This window comes from Chiloscyllium punctatum, chromosome 44, assembly GCF_047496795.1.
Source record: "Chiloscyllium punctatum isolate Juve2018m chromosome 44, sChiPun1.3, whole genome shotgun sequence".
NCBI classification, from domain to species: Eukaryota; Metazoa; Chordata; class Chondrichthyes; order Orectolobiformes; family Hemiscylliidae; genus Chiloscyllium; species Chiloscyllium punctatum.
This window is the reverse complement of record NC_092782.1, coordinates 65,746,702-65,762,859: the sequence shown is the minus strand read 5'-3', so window position 1 is coordinate 65,762,859 and position 16,158 is coordinate 65,746,702. Positions and strand designations below refer to the sequence as shown.

The window sequence follows — 16,158 nt, the reverse complement described above, 5'->3', positions numbered from 1 at the left end:
CTCTTCCCTACATACCTCAAAGCCGTCCATTCTAATTAATTGTGACTCAGTATTCACATCGGCAACAATGTCCTGTTCCTGACTGAATACTGACGAAAAGTATTCATTCAGTATCTCCCCAATCTCTTCAGCCTCCACACACAACTTCCCACTACTATCCTTGACTGGACCTATTCCTACCTTAGTCATTCTTTTATTCCTGACATACCTATAGAAAGCCTTTGGGTTTTCCCTAATCCTACCAACTAAGGACTTTTCATGTCCCCTCCTTGCTGCTCTTAGCTCTCTCTTCAGAACCTTCCTGGCTACCTTATAACTCTCAATCGCCCCAATTGAACCTTCAGACCTCATCTTTACATAGGCCGCCCTCTTCCATTTAACAAGGGATTCCAATTCCTTATTAAACCACAGCTCCCTCACACGACCCTTTCCTCCCTGCCTGACAGGTACATATTTATCTACATGCTCACCTACTTTACCACACATTTAGATTCATAAAGATGTACAGTATGGAAGTAGACACTTTGGTCCAATACATCCATTGCATCTCACTGAAGCCACAATTTGCCCAAATTACATTCCATTTCCAATTCTTCTCTCTGCCAGTGAGAAACTAGATGGCATAAATTCCCAAATTATAAATCAGACCTCACCAAGTCTTTGTCCCAGTCACCATTCCACTGCTTCTTCAGTATGACATCATTCTATGGTCCATGGCCACAATCTTCCTTCAGCCTTTGCCCAAGCCAGTTGGCAAGCCACCAGCACACAGGATGCATCTAATGACTCTTAGCTCGCTTTCTGAATGCTCACCTACTTTACCACACATTTAGAGTCATAAAGATGTACAGCATGGAAGCAGACACTTTGGTCCAATACATCCATGCTGACCAGATATCCTAAATAAATTTAGTCCCATTTGCTAGCATTTGGCCCATATCCCCTTCCTATTCATATATCCATCCAGATGTCTTTTAAACATTGTAATTGTACCAACCTCTACCACTTCCTCTAGCAGCTCATTCCATACAATTCACCACCCTCTGTGTGAAAAAGTTGCCCCTCAATTCCCTTTTAAATTCTTCCCCTCTCAACTTAAACCCATACACTCTAGTTTTGGTTTCCCTCAATCCCAGGGAAAAGCCCCTCATGATTTTATAAACCTTTATAACCTTACCCCTCAGCCTCCAATGCTCCAGGGAAAACATCCGCAGCCTATTCAGCCTCTCCCTATAGCTCAATTCTTCCAACCCTGGCAACATCCTTGTAAATCTTTTCTGAACCCTTTCAAGTTTCACGATATTTCTCTGATAGCAGGGAGACCAGAATTGCATGCACTATTTCAATCGTGGCCGAACCAATGTCCTGTACATTTGCAATATGACCTCCCAACCCCCATACTCAATGCACTGACCAATTAAATGCTATCATATCAAATGCTTTCTTCCACTATCGTATCTTCCTATGACTCCACTTTCAAGGAACTATGAACCTGCACTCCAAGGTCTCTTTATTCAGCAACACTCCCCAGGACCTCACCATAAAGTGTATAAGGCCTGCTCTGATCTGCCTTCCCAAAATGCAACCTCACATTTATCTAAATTAAACTCCATCTGCCACTTTTCGGCCCATTGGCCTATCTGATCAAGATCTCGCACTCTGAGGTAACCTTCTTCACTGTCCACAACATTTCCAAATTTGATGTTATCTGCAAACTTACGAACCATTTCTTTTACATTCACATCCAAATCATTTATATAAATGACAAAACGTAGTGGACCCAGGTTGTGGCACACTGCTGGTCACAGGCCTCCAGTCCAAAAAGCCAGCCCTCCACCACCACCCTCTGTCTTCTACCTTTGAGCCAGTTCTGTACCCAAATGGCTAGATCTCCTTCTATTCATTGTGACCTCATTTTGCTAACCAGTGTACCTTGAGGAACCTTGCCAAAAGCCTCTCTAAAGTCCATACAGATCACATCCACCGCTCTTCCCTCATCAATTCGTATTGTTGCTTCTTCAAAAAGCTCAATCACACTTGTGAAACAAGATTTCCCATGCACAAAGCCATGTTGACTATCCCTAATCAGTCCTTTCCCTGTCCCCCAGGATTCACTCCAACAACTTGCCCACCACTGACGTCAGGCTCACCGGTCTATAGTTTCCTAGCTTTTCCTTACTACCTTTCTTAAATAGTGACAATATATTAGCCAACCACCAGTCTTCTGGCATCTCGCCTGTGGTTATCAATGATCCAAATATCTCAACAAGGGGCCCAGAAATCACTTCCCTAGCTTCCCACAGAGGTCTAGGGTACACCTGATCAGGTCCTGCGATTTATTTACCTTTCCGCATTTTAAAACATCTTGTCCTCTGTAATTTGGTCATTTTTCAAATGTTGCTATTTATTTCCCATGTTCTCTACCTTCCGTATCCTTGTCTATAGTAAACTCTGATGTAAAATACTCACTTAGTATCTTCTCCATGTCCTCTAGTTCCATACATAAATAGCTTTGCTGATCTTTAAGGGGCCGTATTCTCTCCCTGGTTACCCTTTTGTCGTTAATGAACTTGTAGAATCTCTTTGGATTCTCCTTAACCCTATTTGCCAAAGCTTTCTCATGTCCCCTTTGTACCCTCCTGGCTTCCGTACTGCCTTTATACTCTTCTAGTTGGAGGGTGCCAGCCTCTGTCTTCTTCACATTGCTCTCATAGCTCACACTCACTGATTTACCAGGCTGACAGCCTCTGTGTGACTCACATTGCTCTCATAGCTCACACTCACTGATTTACCAGGCTGCCAGCCTCTGTGTGACTCACATTGCTCTCATAGCTCACACTCACTGATTTACCAGGCTGACAGCCTCTGTGTGACTCACATTGCTCTCATAGCTCACATTCACTGATTTACCAGGCTGCCAGCCTCTGTGTGACTCACATTGCTCTCATAGCTCACACTCACTGATTTACCAGGCTGCCAGCCTCTGTGTGACTCACATTGCTTTGTTAGTGCACAGTGTCTTTTATAGTCAGTTCCATGTTGCCAGTCTCTGTAGCTTGCTTTACTTTTCCCTGCACAGGGAGAAGGAAGCAAATTGTGATAGTCAGAGAATTGATTCATCGGTCAGTTAAAAAGGGAGTGGAAATGTGTCTGTAAGGACCTGCTTCTTGGCCCTTCACTTTAAAGTGTTTTAAAACTTTTCAAACTGAGATTACATAATTTGACTGATCCACAGCTGAGTGTAACCATGCATGAGGCTATTACTGCAATGCTGTTTATAGAGGGCATCAAATTGACAAATCTGATGTCTCCAGTCAATATAGACTACTCAATCAGCAGTGCAATCACCATTACAGTTCCTGGAATTACATTGTTTGTCACTGCACAGCTAACTGCTTCAGTTATCGAATTTGCATGATTGAGTCATTGTGCTTTGTATCCATGGTCATTAACTGTTATTGTTCTTGTAAGTTTTTTTTAAATTTAGAATTAACCTGGACAAAATTTCACAAACCACTTCATTCCCCTAAAATAACCTTGTTCATTGTTGTATAATAGTCCACAATAAATTGCCAATATAAAATGGGTGCATGTTATTTATCATAACTTAAGCACAAATAATCTAATGATTATAAATATGACACAGGTGAAAATGGCCTTCTTAAAAAAAAATTGCTCCCTTTTTTTACCCATTTACTTCTGTCAGTTCATTAGTTTTCACTGAAGTAGATCATTGTCCATCAGTTCCTTAGCATTGCATCTTTTATGTTGATCAAAAGACTATTTTCATGAGTGAAAATGGGCAAATTTAACTGCATCATTAACTTTTTTGGATGCTTTACTGAGCAAACCAATTGAAACCTGTCACCACTTGAGTTGGTGCATTGTCGAACCAATGGGTCTGATGTATCTTCGAGCGCAGACCAAAATTGCCCAAACTTTATTCATTTGCACAAACCCTTTTTTTGTAAATTCACAACATATTTGCAATGTCATCATTAAAACTTGAACCAAAGCTCTTAAGTGGTATTAGAGTCATAGAGATGTACAGCATGGAAACAGACCATTCAGTCCAACCTGTCCATGCCGACCAGATATCCCAACCCAATCTAGTCCCACCTGCCAGCACCTGGCCCATATCCCTCCAAACCCTTCCTATTCATTTACCCATCCAAATGCCTTTTAAATGTTGCAATTGTACCAGCCTCCACCACATCCTCTGGCAGCTCATTCCATACACATACTACTCTCTGCGTGAAAAGGTTGCCCCTTTAGGTCTCTTTTATATCTTTCCCCTCTTACCCTAAACCTATGCCCTCTAGTTCTGGACTCCCCATCCCAGGGAAAAGACTTTGTCTATTTATCCTATCCATGCCCCTCATAATTTTGTAAACCTCTATAAGGTCACCCCTCAGCCTCCGAAGCTCCAGGGAAAACAACTCCAGTCTGTTCAGCCTCTCCCTAAAGCTCAAATCCTCCAACCCTGGCAACATCCTTGTAAATCTTTTCTGAACCATTTCAAATTTCACAATATCTTTTCGATAGGAAGGAGACCAGAATTGCATGCAATATTCCAACAGTGGCCTAACCAATGTGCTGTACAGCCACAACAGTACCTCCCAACTCCTGTAGTCAATACTCTGACCAATAAAGGAAAGCATACCAAATGCCTTCTTCACTATCCTATCTACCTGTGACTCCACTTTCAAGGAGCTATGAACTTGCACTCCAAGGTCTCTTTGTTCAGCAACAGTCCCGAGGAACATTACCATTAAGTGTATGGGCAGGACTGGCAGCTTAATGTTCCAGGATACAAATCCTACAGGAAGGATAGAAAGGGAGGCAAGAGAGGAGGAGGAGTGGCATTTTCGATAAGGGATAGCATTACAGCTGTGCTGAGGGAGGATATTCCCGGAAATACATCCAGGGAAGTTATTTGGGTGGAACTGAGAAATAAGAAAGGGATGATCACCTTATTGGGATGGTATCATAGATCCCCTAATAGTCAGAGGGAAATTGAGAAACAAACTTGTAAGGAGCTATCTGTAAGAATAATAGGGTAGTTATGGTAGGGGATTTTAACTTTCCAAACATCGACTGGGACTGCCATAGTGTTAAAGGTTTAGATGGAGAGGAATTTCTTAAGTGCGTACAAGACAATTTTCTGATTCAGTATGTAGATGTACCTACGAGAGAAGGTGCAAAATTTGAACTTCTCTTGGGAAATAAGGCAAGACAGGTGACTGAGGTGTCAGTGGGGGAGCACTTTGGGGCCACGACCATAATTCTATTCATTTTAAAATAGTGATGGAAAAGGATAGACCAGATCTAAAAGTTGAAGTTCTAAATTGGAGATAGGCTAATTTTGACGGTATTAGGCAAGGACTTTCAAAAGCTGATTGGAGGCAGATGTTCGCAGGTAAAGGGACGGCTGGAAAATGGGAAGCGTTCAGAAGTGAGATAACAAGAATCCAGACAAAGTATATTCCTGTCAGAGTGAATGGAAAGGCTGGTAGGTATAGGGAATGCTGGGTGACTAAAGAAATTGAGGGTTTGGTTAAGACAAAAAAGGAAGCATATGTCAGGTATAGACAGGATAGATCGAGTGAATCCTTAGAAGAGTATAAAGGAAGTAGAAGTATACTTAAGAGGGAAATCAGGAGGGAAAAAAGGGGACATGAGATAGCTTTGGCAAATAGATTAAGGAGAATCCAAAGGGTTTTTACAAATATATTAAGGACAAAAAAATAACTCGGGAGAGAATAGGGCCCCTCAAAGATCAGTAAGGCGGCCTTTTTGTGGAGTCACAGAAAATGGGGTAGATACTAAATGAATATTTTACATCAGTATTTACTATGGAAAAGGATATGGAAGATATAGACTATAGGGAAATAGATGGTGACATTAGATTAGATTACTTACAGTGTGGAAACAGGCCCTTCGGCCCAACAAGTCCACACCGCCCCGCCGAAGCGTAACCCACCCATACCCCTACATCTACATCTACCCCTTACCTAACACTACGGGCAATTTAGCATGGCCAATTCACCTGACCTGCACATCTTTGGACTGTGGGAGGAAACCCACGCAGACACGGGGAGAACGTGCAAACTCCACACAGTCAGTCGCCTGAGGTGGGAATTGAACCCGCGTCTCCGGCGCTGCGAGGCAGCAGTGCTAACCACTGTGCCACCGTGCCGCCCACAAGACATCTTGCTAAATGTCCAGATATACAGAGGAGGAAGTGCTGGATGTCTTGAAACAGTTAAAGGTGGATAAATCCCCAGGACCCGATCAGGTGTACCCAAGAACTTTGTCGGAAGCTAGAGAAGTGATTGCTGGGCCCCTTGCTGAGATATTTGTATCATCGATAGTTACAGGTGAGGTGCCGGAAGACTGGAGGTTGGCAAACGTGGTGCCACTGTTTAAGAAGGGCGGTAAGGACAAGCCAGGGAACTATAGACTGGTGAGCCTGACCTCAGTGGTGGGCAAGTTGTTGGAAGGAATCCTGAGGGACAGGATGTACATGTATTTGGAAAGGCAAGGACTGATTAAGGATAGTCAACATGGCTTTGTGCATGGGAAATCTTGTCTCACAAACTTGATTGAGTAGTAACAAAGAAGATTGATGAGGGCAGAGCAGTAGATGTGATCTATATGGACTTCAGTAAGGTGTTCGACAAGGTTCCCCTGGGAGACTGATTAGCAAGGTTAAATCTCATGGAATACAGGGAGAACTAGCCATTTGGATACAGAACTGACTCAAAGGTAGAAGACAGAGGGTGGTGGTGGACGGTTGTTTTTCAGACCGGAGGCCTGTGACCAGTGGAGTGCCACAACAATTGGTGCTGGATGTGAGCATAAGAGGTACAGTTAGTAAGTTTGCAGATGACATCAAAATTGGAGGTGTAGTGGAAAGCGAAGAGGGTTACCTCAGATTACAACAGGATCTGGACCAGATGGGCCAATGGGCTGAGAAGGGACAGATGGAGTTTAATTCAGATAAATGCGAGGTGCTGCATTTTGGGAAAGCAAATCTTAGCAGGACTTATACACTTAAAATGGTATTAATGGATAGAAGCTGAGTGTTTCTTATGTGAATTGGAAGAGCTTTCGGTCACTCAGATAAAACAAAGGAGACTGTGATGCTGTAAGAAAAATCTTGGAATATTTAGAACACTGAAGCTTTAAAGATATGGAAGAACTGGGCTTATGGTTTTGAAGGCTATTGACAAAACTGTAATATCGATACATTTTTGATATTGCATATATCTTAACGTTTCGATAGGACTTAGGTAAAAATGTAACAAAGCATAGAATGATAATAAGGCAACATACAGTAAGGCAACTAATCTGAGAAAAAACAGAGGAAAAGCGAGATTAAGCAACAGTATTTTACCTGATACTGTCTGGTCCTTTAGATCCCTTTGAATTCTGATCCGAGAATGTGGGAAGTTGTATTGAACAAGCTTTCCACCCCCCTATAAAATAAAAACCAATTTTTATGCTTTAATGTATTTTTCTTGAAATAACACATTCAACAATTTTGATTTACACACAAGTAAACATATGAAGGAACAACATTGTGTATTTATATCTTGCTTGTATATTGTGTGCAGATGTCAATTTATTTACTCTCAACGAACAGAAGAAAATTATTTTAATAGTTTGGCATATTTCACTAATGCTCCTTTTGGTAATTTCTCGGTAAAAATATTGGATTCCAATGTTCTCCAAATAGAGTTCTCTCTGATTCCTTAGGATCTATTATTTAAAACTGCAGAAAGATAGATCAATGACTATATTTTATATTCGATGCAAACTGCAAAATTACCAAAGAATTTGTTTCATTCTGACTTAATCAGAAATAAGAAGGCCAATGCAGAAATCCAAATTCATAAATGATTTCTTACTTCAGTGGACTGTTGTTGAGATTGTCTGGAGTGTGTTAATTTCTCTGGAAGTTTGCGATTTATGGCAGGTGCATCCTCAAGGCGAGATTCACGTGGCTTGTCAAACCAATCTGTTTCTTCACGACGCAGATGATATGCTTTGAAAATCAAGGAAATGTCAGTTCTCCAAATCAGACAATGGGAGTTCAGGATGGCAGCTCACTGCCAGTTGAGGACATGATTTGTACTATTTGGTAATTGCAGCATGCAAATCTATGCGTTTTCCAATATGTTCATGCAAAGTTACAACCAGACTATGACCATCATTAAAAAGTGCAAGTGAAGAATAGGAAGGCAATTTGTAAACATATCACAGATTTATTAACTGGAGACTAAAGGTGTGCAAACCATCTGATGTTTAAATCATTAGATAGTTTTCTGAGCTTTAACAGTCTTGTTTTTGCATAGGACTATTGCGAATGCCCTATTATTATCACTTGTCAATTTTTTTTATGTGATAAGTTATTTTCAGGAATGAATTATATAGTTAGCTGTAAAATACAAAATTAAAACCAAATATCAAGTAACTTCAGCATCCAGGGTTATAGCCTGATTAGTTGATTGAAAAGATTTTAGATTAAGCAATTAATTTTCAGACTAGTGATGATAAAATGAAAACTAATCAAGACAATATAAATTATGCCATAGATTCTGGGAAACATGCATTGCTTAGTTTGAAAACCAAGTGTCAAAAACCTGAACAAATTAGGATAATGTAAGGATATAATAGTAGGAGTGGAAAAAGGGTGAGTCAGCTAGATACTTTTAATGATCTGCATGATAGACATTGCCTGACTAATCAAGGGTTAGATCATTCACACGAGTGTGTGAGAAATCTATCCCAAACTTTTAGAAGGAAATTTTATTGAGCGCAGATCTCTAAAACCAGTTCTATGTCAAAAAAGTGGAAGCGTAGCACCACAATTTGGTTTGGGATTTGCATTTATCGAATCTAAAGCAGTGAAATTCTCGGTTTGAACATGAAGTGTGTTTCATATTTCATGGCCGAGGCGAATAGCAGAAACTAGAAACCCAGTAACAATAATACACACAGATTGGCATTTTGTTTCCTTTAGTATTTTTAATATACAAATCTTCCCAAGAACCAATGACCATGCCTTGTAAAATCACTCAGTGCTCCTTCATTAGTTCGCAAACTCAATTTAACAAAGCTCAAAATCCAACCAAATCATTCAACTCACAATTCATTTCAATGAACTTAGTTTGGTTGGGTTCAGTTAATTGTTTCAATGCTGTGCACACCCCTGTTTGATATAAAGTGAGAGAAGGGAAAAAAAGAAAAAAAGCAATATCAGAATAGTTCGGTTTGTCAGAAAATCTTGCTTTTATTTTTATGTGATGAAGGGCACCAAAAACTGTAACTGCAGTGACCCTCTGTTAAATTAATCATCATCTTTAAACTAAATTCTTCAACCTCATTGTGTACATATTTATTCGTTTGGCCAAGAAAAACACATACTGTAATAATAAATTCAGAATGTATAAAGCAACAACAAAAGCCTTTATTTGATAAGCATTAACAATGCTAACAAGAAATCTATAGAACTTCTTTGGGAAAAAAAAGCTTCAAAACTGAGAAATAAACTTTACGTTCCTCTACTCTAAAACATCATTTAGTTCTTTACAAGTATTTGGAGTGGAGTTTTATAACAAATAAAAAATATGGATAGTATTGTCAGGTACACACTGACTGAGATCATATCTCAGACTGCTTCTAAATCAGAGACTTTGAGTTCGAGTTCCACTTCAAAACTTGATGGCCAAGGAAAGAAAGTTCCTGACTTAGCCAATCAGATTGTAAATTGCCCTTCAAATTCTTACAACTTGTAGGTAAAAGTAGGAGAGATTCCTGGTCAGCCATGAGATGAAAACAACATTGGAGCCTCAATCATCACTACCCATAGTGTCAGGCTACAACACACAGGGGCTAGTGTATGCTGCGTAGCAACCTGGGCTCTCCGAGTGCACCTTAACATACCACCCACTCCTGCCTGATGCCATTCATCATTCCATTGTTGAATGCTGCTGCCATGTTAAAGGTATGGCACAGGATGCACAACCTATCTGAGAAATCATGCATTTGTGCATTGTTTGTTCTTGTTAACCACTGCACATGGGCATTTCCATAGCATAGCTAACTATACATACAAAAAAAAAGAAAAATAAACTGACAAGAATCTCAAACCTAATTAAAACACAATTCAAAATGATCAAAACAAAACTCTTCTCATATTTTATTCTTCAATATTTGTTTCAATGAAATACTGACAAAAGTCATAACGACTTTATTTCCTCATTTTTATTAACTCATTGTAGACGAATAAAGGGAATCCTAACATCCTGTAGTTACAGACTGACATTACCATCGTTATGTTGCTAACTTCTTTAGAACTGCACAAAGATTAGGCCAATAAACGGGAATGGGAATGGATTTAAACAGCAACAAAATGTAGACTATTTCACATAGACAAAAAGGAAATCCTGCAGGAAATTGAAAGACAGGTCTCTCACAAAGTCTTTCCTGATAAGTGGTTTCATAAATTAAATAACATTGTACACATTCAACTGAAATAAATGTTTGCAGTCTTGTAACACATAATTTTCTTAATTGAAAATGGTTAACAGAGAATCCTCAACATGAAATGAAACTTCTAATGTTTGTAACATGCCTGCAGGAGAAGACTTTTCTCTGCTGAGATACACACAAATACACAAATGAAAATAAAGTACAGGCAAGGACAAGAGAATCTATAAGGAATGAACAAAAATTATAAACATGCAGTGAACGGAAATTTTGTTGATGATGACACAACATCCTGAGTCCCATTTTACCTTCACTGTCTGACATGGCATGTTGGAAGTCATCCATAATAAACGCTATGTCACGGTCATATCCACGTGTCCGTGACTCCTCCCTCATGTGCTGTTGTACTTCAGGTAGAGAGTGGCTTGAACCAAACTGTTCCCGTGTATCGGCAGATATTGGTGGCAATGGGCCAGCTGCTGCTCGAGCCATTCCCATTGGCTGTCCAACAGGACTTAAGGGACTTTCTTCCTCCGAATTCTGGGCAACTATGGTAATTCTTCCTCTGCTGTGACTAATAGGTAAACTGGATGGCTTTGTTCGTACAGAAGGAGAACTCTGTCCATAGGCAATATCTAATGGATCATTTTCTTGACCTTTTATGCGCAGTGATGTACTGGAGGGGTCTCTTTTAATTGTTAGGTCAAGTCCATAAACTGAAGAGGGCCTGGACCTGCTTCCACTGGTGTATGCTTTGTCAATTTCATCATCAAATGTAGATCTGACAGTTGGACCAAGAAACTTCTGCTGGTCACGAATATTCTTTCTTAGGCTAAATGTAACATCATCTTGAATAAGCCTTGCTCGAGTGGGAGCACCAGTTACTGATGATGTAGTTCCCATGTAGTTGGTAAAGTCAGGCTCCACATCTCTGGCTTCTTGAATTGGTGAAAACTTAGAGAATTTGGGGTCTAGCAGCTGCTTTTTATGTTTGCTTTGCTTTTGGTAAATAATAGATGGTGGCAATTGCTTTGCAGCTTGCTTTTCAAGAGTCAGCCTGCTTATACTGTACTTCTCAGACTTTGGGAAGTGCCTGTAGCTGCTATCTGCATGGTAGTATTGAGGAAGGCTGGAAAGATGTTCTAAGCCTTCCGCTCCCCTGCGAAACTCTTGTTTGATTTGTTGCTTCAATAGTTTTAATTCATAAGGATCCTCCATTGTATCTTCATCTGCTTTTCCAAAGGAATGCAAGCGGGCTGAGCTCTGCAAAGGCCCAATAAAATCTTTCATGTCTGCAGTTCTGCGTGCTTCACTTGTGCGAAGTAGGCGTTCATTCTTTTGCACTTGTTTTTGAATATCATGAAGGTTAAATCCAGTTGCAAGGGAACTTGATCCTTTAGTGAGTTCACCAATGTCATCAATTAGAACATAATTCCGAGGTGCACGGTGCTCTAGATCTGCATAATAGGATTCTGCAGAAAGGCTTGACATTGGGCTACCTGCCATGGTTCCCCTTTCATCCAGCCCTATTCTCAGGTCTAAATTACTGTACTTACTGCCTAAATGAGGAACTACATAAGTACTATCTGCGGAGGTGGAAGCCATCAGAAGAGACTGATTATGGATCACCTCATAGTTTGTAGTTATTTTTGGTTCAAGGTCAACAACTGTGGTCTGCCTTGGTTTCTGTTGAATCAGCATCATTTGTGATGGATGTGGATAGGCTGTTGGCTGGGTTTGAGAAGGAGGGGGCTGTTGTTGATAAGTGATTGTGGGAACAGTCTGATAAGTGGCTGGGGTTTGATAGGGAGAAACTTGCTGGTATAATGCCTGCTCTTGAAAAGGAGATTGCTGCTGGTATTGAGTTTGGGTTTGGGTCAGTGGAGGAGTAGGGTACTGGTATTGTGTGTAATGGCTTGGAGTAGTCGCATACTGAGGCTGTGACTGAGTCTGAGGTGAGAGAAACTGATCATAATCAGGCTGTGGTGCAGTTCTAGGTCTCTCTAAACCACATTGCGCCTCCATTCTGGTCTCTCTTATGTTGCTTACTTCACTGTCTGACATATAATCTCTTTCCTCGGCGACACCCTGCAAATAGGCTCGCTCCCGTTTCTCTCTCTCCTTCAGTAAAGCTTCTTTTCTTCTATTGATGCCCATTTCCAAATATCGTAATTTGGCATCAATTTCTTTTTCTTCTTCATCTAGTTCTGCCTGTTTTTTCCTAAGTTTGGAGGATTCCCTTTCTACAAGTTCCAACTCTCTGTCGATGTCCTGGAGAATTTTCGCTCTGGCCATTGTATTGGTTCTGCAAACTCTTCTGTGGGAAACAGAGTTGACAGTGGGGAAGGTTGCTTGGCTCCCAACAAGACCGGCCTCTTCTGGAGGAGGATTAGGAAGGGTTCTCTTCACCTTTTTCTGAGTACCTACTGGTGTGTTGTTTTGAGAACCTTTTGCCTGAAATAGATATGAAGGTCTCTAATCAATATTGCTTGCAATGGTAAAGAAATTACAACTAAAAGATTAGGATGTAAGTAAAAATTAATTAAAAAATGCAATTAAAACCAATAAGGTACATTGTGTGCTAGTTCCAGTAAGAGGTGTGTATACAAAAACAAATACAGCAGATGCTGGAAATTTGAAATAAAAAGGGAAACTGTTGGAAGACCTCAGCAGGCCTGGTTGTATCTGAGGAGAGAGAAACAAAGTTAATGTTCCAGGTCCTACAACCATAAAGGTATAGGAGGAGGCCTTTCAGCCATCTATTCTGTCTCACTGCATAAAAATCCATTAGTCCCAAAATACCTCTGTATTCCCTGGCCCTGTAAGTTTATTTCACTCAAGTGCTGATCAATTTATTTTTGAAATCATTCATTGCCTCCACTTCCATTGTCCTTGGAGGCAATAGTTCCAGGTTACATTGAGTAAGACAATTTCCATTTCATTACCATTCACAGAACAAGATGTTCTTTCTCATATCTCTCCTGGAACTCTTGTCCAAAACATAACATCTGTGTCTAACAACGCTTGTGCCACCAGTTAATGAGAACAGATTTTGTTCACCTTGTCTAAAAGTGTCATAGTCCTGCGCACTTTGATAACATTTTCCCCTAATATCCTTTACTCAAAAGACAATAACAGATAACATTCCTCAATCCTAGAAAAGTGGGGGGGGGGGGGGGGGGGGGGCGGCATGGTGGCTCAGTGGTTAGCACTGCTGCCTCACAGCACCAGGGACCCAGTTTCAATTTCAGTCTTGGGTGACTGTCTGTGTGGAATTTGCACATTCTCCCCGTGTCTGCGTGGGTTTCCTCCGGGTGCTCTGGTTTAGTCCCACAATCCAAAAGATGTGCAGGTTAGGTGAATTGGCCATGTTAAAGTGTCCATAGTGTTCAAGGGTGTGTAAGTTAGGGGCATTAATCAGGGGTAAATGTATAGTAGTAGGGTCAAGGAATGGGTCTGGGTGGGATACCCTTTGGAGGGTTGGTGTAGACCTGTTGGGCTGAATATTTCCACACTACTGTATAGGGATTCTATGAAATCTATGAATATTGCACAACATTTTCTGGTAAACATTTTCTCTACTCTCTCCAAAGCATCCACATCCTCTAGTTGTGTGACGACCAAAACTGTACATAATATTCCAAATATGGCCAAACTAAAGTTTCGTACAACATGACTTGCCAATTTTTATACTCTATACCTAACCAATGAAGGCAAACCATATGCCTTCCTGACCACCTTATCTACTTCTGTTGCCACTTTCAGGGAACTATGGATGTGTCCGCTTAGATCTCTCTGTATGTTAATGCTTCTAAGCATTCTGCCATTTATTGTACACTTCCCTCCTGCATCAGACCTTCCAAAATGCATCAATTTTTATTTGTCCGCATTAAAATTCATCTGCTATCTCTCTGTCCAAGTCTGTACACTACATATATCCCACTGTATCCTCTGGTAATTCTCCTCGCTGTTCACAGCTCCCACATCTTTGTGTTATCTGCAAACATACTAATCAGATCACCTGCACTCTCCTCCAAATCATTTATGCATACACATGACAAACAACAGGAGGTCCCAGCACTGGTCCCTGCAGAACACCACCTGCCACAGATCTCCAATCTGAGAAGTGCCCTTCCATCCCTTTTCTCTGTCTTCTTTGACTAAGCCAGTTCTGTATCTATCTTACCCAATCACTGCAGATCCCATGTGACTTCACCTTTTGTATCAGTCTGCCATGAGGGACCTTGTCCACACAGACAACATCTACCACAATGCCCTCATCAATCAATTTTGTCACTTACTCAAAAAAATCAATCAAGTTTGTGAGACATGACCTTCCCTGCCCAAAGCCACGCTGCCTATCATGGATAAGTCCGTATTTTTCCAAATGTGGTTAAGTCCTATCCTTGAATCTTTTCTAATAATTTCCATACCACTTAAATAAGGCTCAATGGCCTATAATTTTCTGCATTATCCCTGTTGATCTCCTTGAAGAAAGGAACAATGTTATATCTTCTCCAGTTTTCTGGAGTGACTCCCATGACTAAACAGGATGCAAAGATTTCATAAAAGGCCACAACAATTTCCTCACCTGCCTCCCTCAGCATTCTGGGACAGATCCATCAGGTCCTGACTTAGAATATCAAGATATCTGTCCCAAGACCCGGCATCCATCATGTCCTTATCCTTCATGAATACTGACACAAAGTTTTTATTAAGGACCTCACCCACTGCCTTCAGCTCCACACATAAATTCTCTCCTTTCGACTTGAGTGTGCCTATCCCTTCTCTAGCAACTCTCTTACCCCTTATATATGTTTAAAATGCCTTGGGATTTTCCGTAATCCTCTTTGCCAAAGACATGTCATGGTCTCTTTCAGCCCTCCGAATTCCTTGTTTGAGTTCTTTCTTGGTATCTATTTATTCTTTGAGGTTCTGTCTGTTTTCAGTTTCCTAAACCTTATGCATGCCTCTTTTCTCTTTTTGATGAAATTTTCAATTTCTCATGTCATCTAAGGTGCCCAAATCTTGCTGTCAGCAGCATCAAGTGAAAATAAGGTGTCAACCTGGTGAAGTCACCAAACAGGACTACTTGCATACCAAATAGTAGTAAGAGACAGACAGACCTAACTGATCACACAAGCAACGGATCAGATCTAAGGTTTGCAGTCCTCCCACATCTAGTCATGAATGGTGGTGAACAATTAAACAGCTCCCTGGAAGAGGAGGCTCTGCAAATACCTACATCCTCAAAAATGGAAGAGACAAACACATCAGTGCATAAGGTAAGGCTGAAAAATTCACAGCAATCTTCAGCTAGAAGTGCCAAGTGGATGATTCATCTCAGCTTGCTTCAGTTGTCTCCAACATCAGAGATACCTGTCTTTACTCAATTCAATTCACTCCATGTGATATCAAGAAAAGGTTGGAGGCACTAGATACTGCAAAAGCTATGGACCCTGACAGCATTCCGACAATAGTACTGAATACTTATGCTCCAGAACTGTTGCTCCCTTCGCCTAGCTGTTCCAGTACAGTTATAACTGCCAGTACCGACCCGACAATGTGGAAAATTACCCAGGTATGTCCTATACACAAAAAGCAGAACAAATCTATCCTAGCCAATTACCACATCATCAGTCTACTCTCAATCATCAGTAT

At 40.7% G+C, this 16,158-nt stretch overlaps 1 protein-coding gene across 12 annotated transcripts in view; it reads right to left on the bottom strand.

Moving 5' to 3' along the window:
* The window catches only part of pcloa (piccolo presynaptic cytomatrix protein a), a 603,113-nt gene that overhangs the window by 272,934 nt on the left and 314,021 nt on the right, over window positions 1-16,158 (bottom strand). For 11 of the 12 annotated variants that reach the window (XR_011955333.1, XM_072563105.1, XM_072563109.1 and 8 more), the window contains exons 7-10: window positions 10,806-12,951; window positions 9,155-9,217; window positions 7,914-8,050; window positions 7,400-7,481 (exon numbers count right to left, since the gene is read on the bottom strand). Coding sequence is in view for 11 of the 12 variants with exons in the window: in XM_072563105.1 (XP_072419206.1) it covers window positions 7,400-7,481; window positions 7,914-8,050; window positions 9,155-9,217; window positions 10,806-12,951 (2,428 nt within the window). In the remaining variant the exon portion in view is untranslated. The remainder of the gene's footprint in view (window positions 1-7,399; window positions 7,482-7,913; window positions 8,051-9,154; window positions 9,218-10,805; window positions 12,952-16,158) is intronic. The other variant, XM_072563108.1, reaches the window with a different exon arrangement.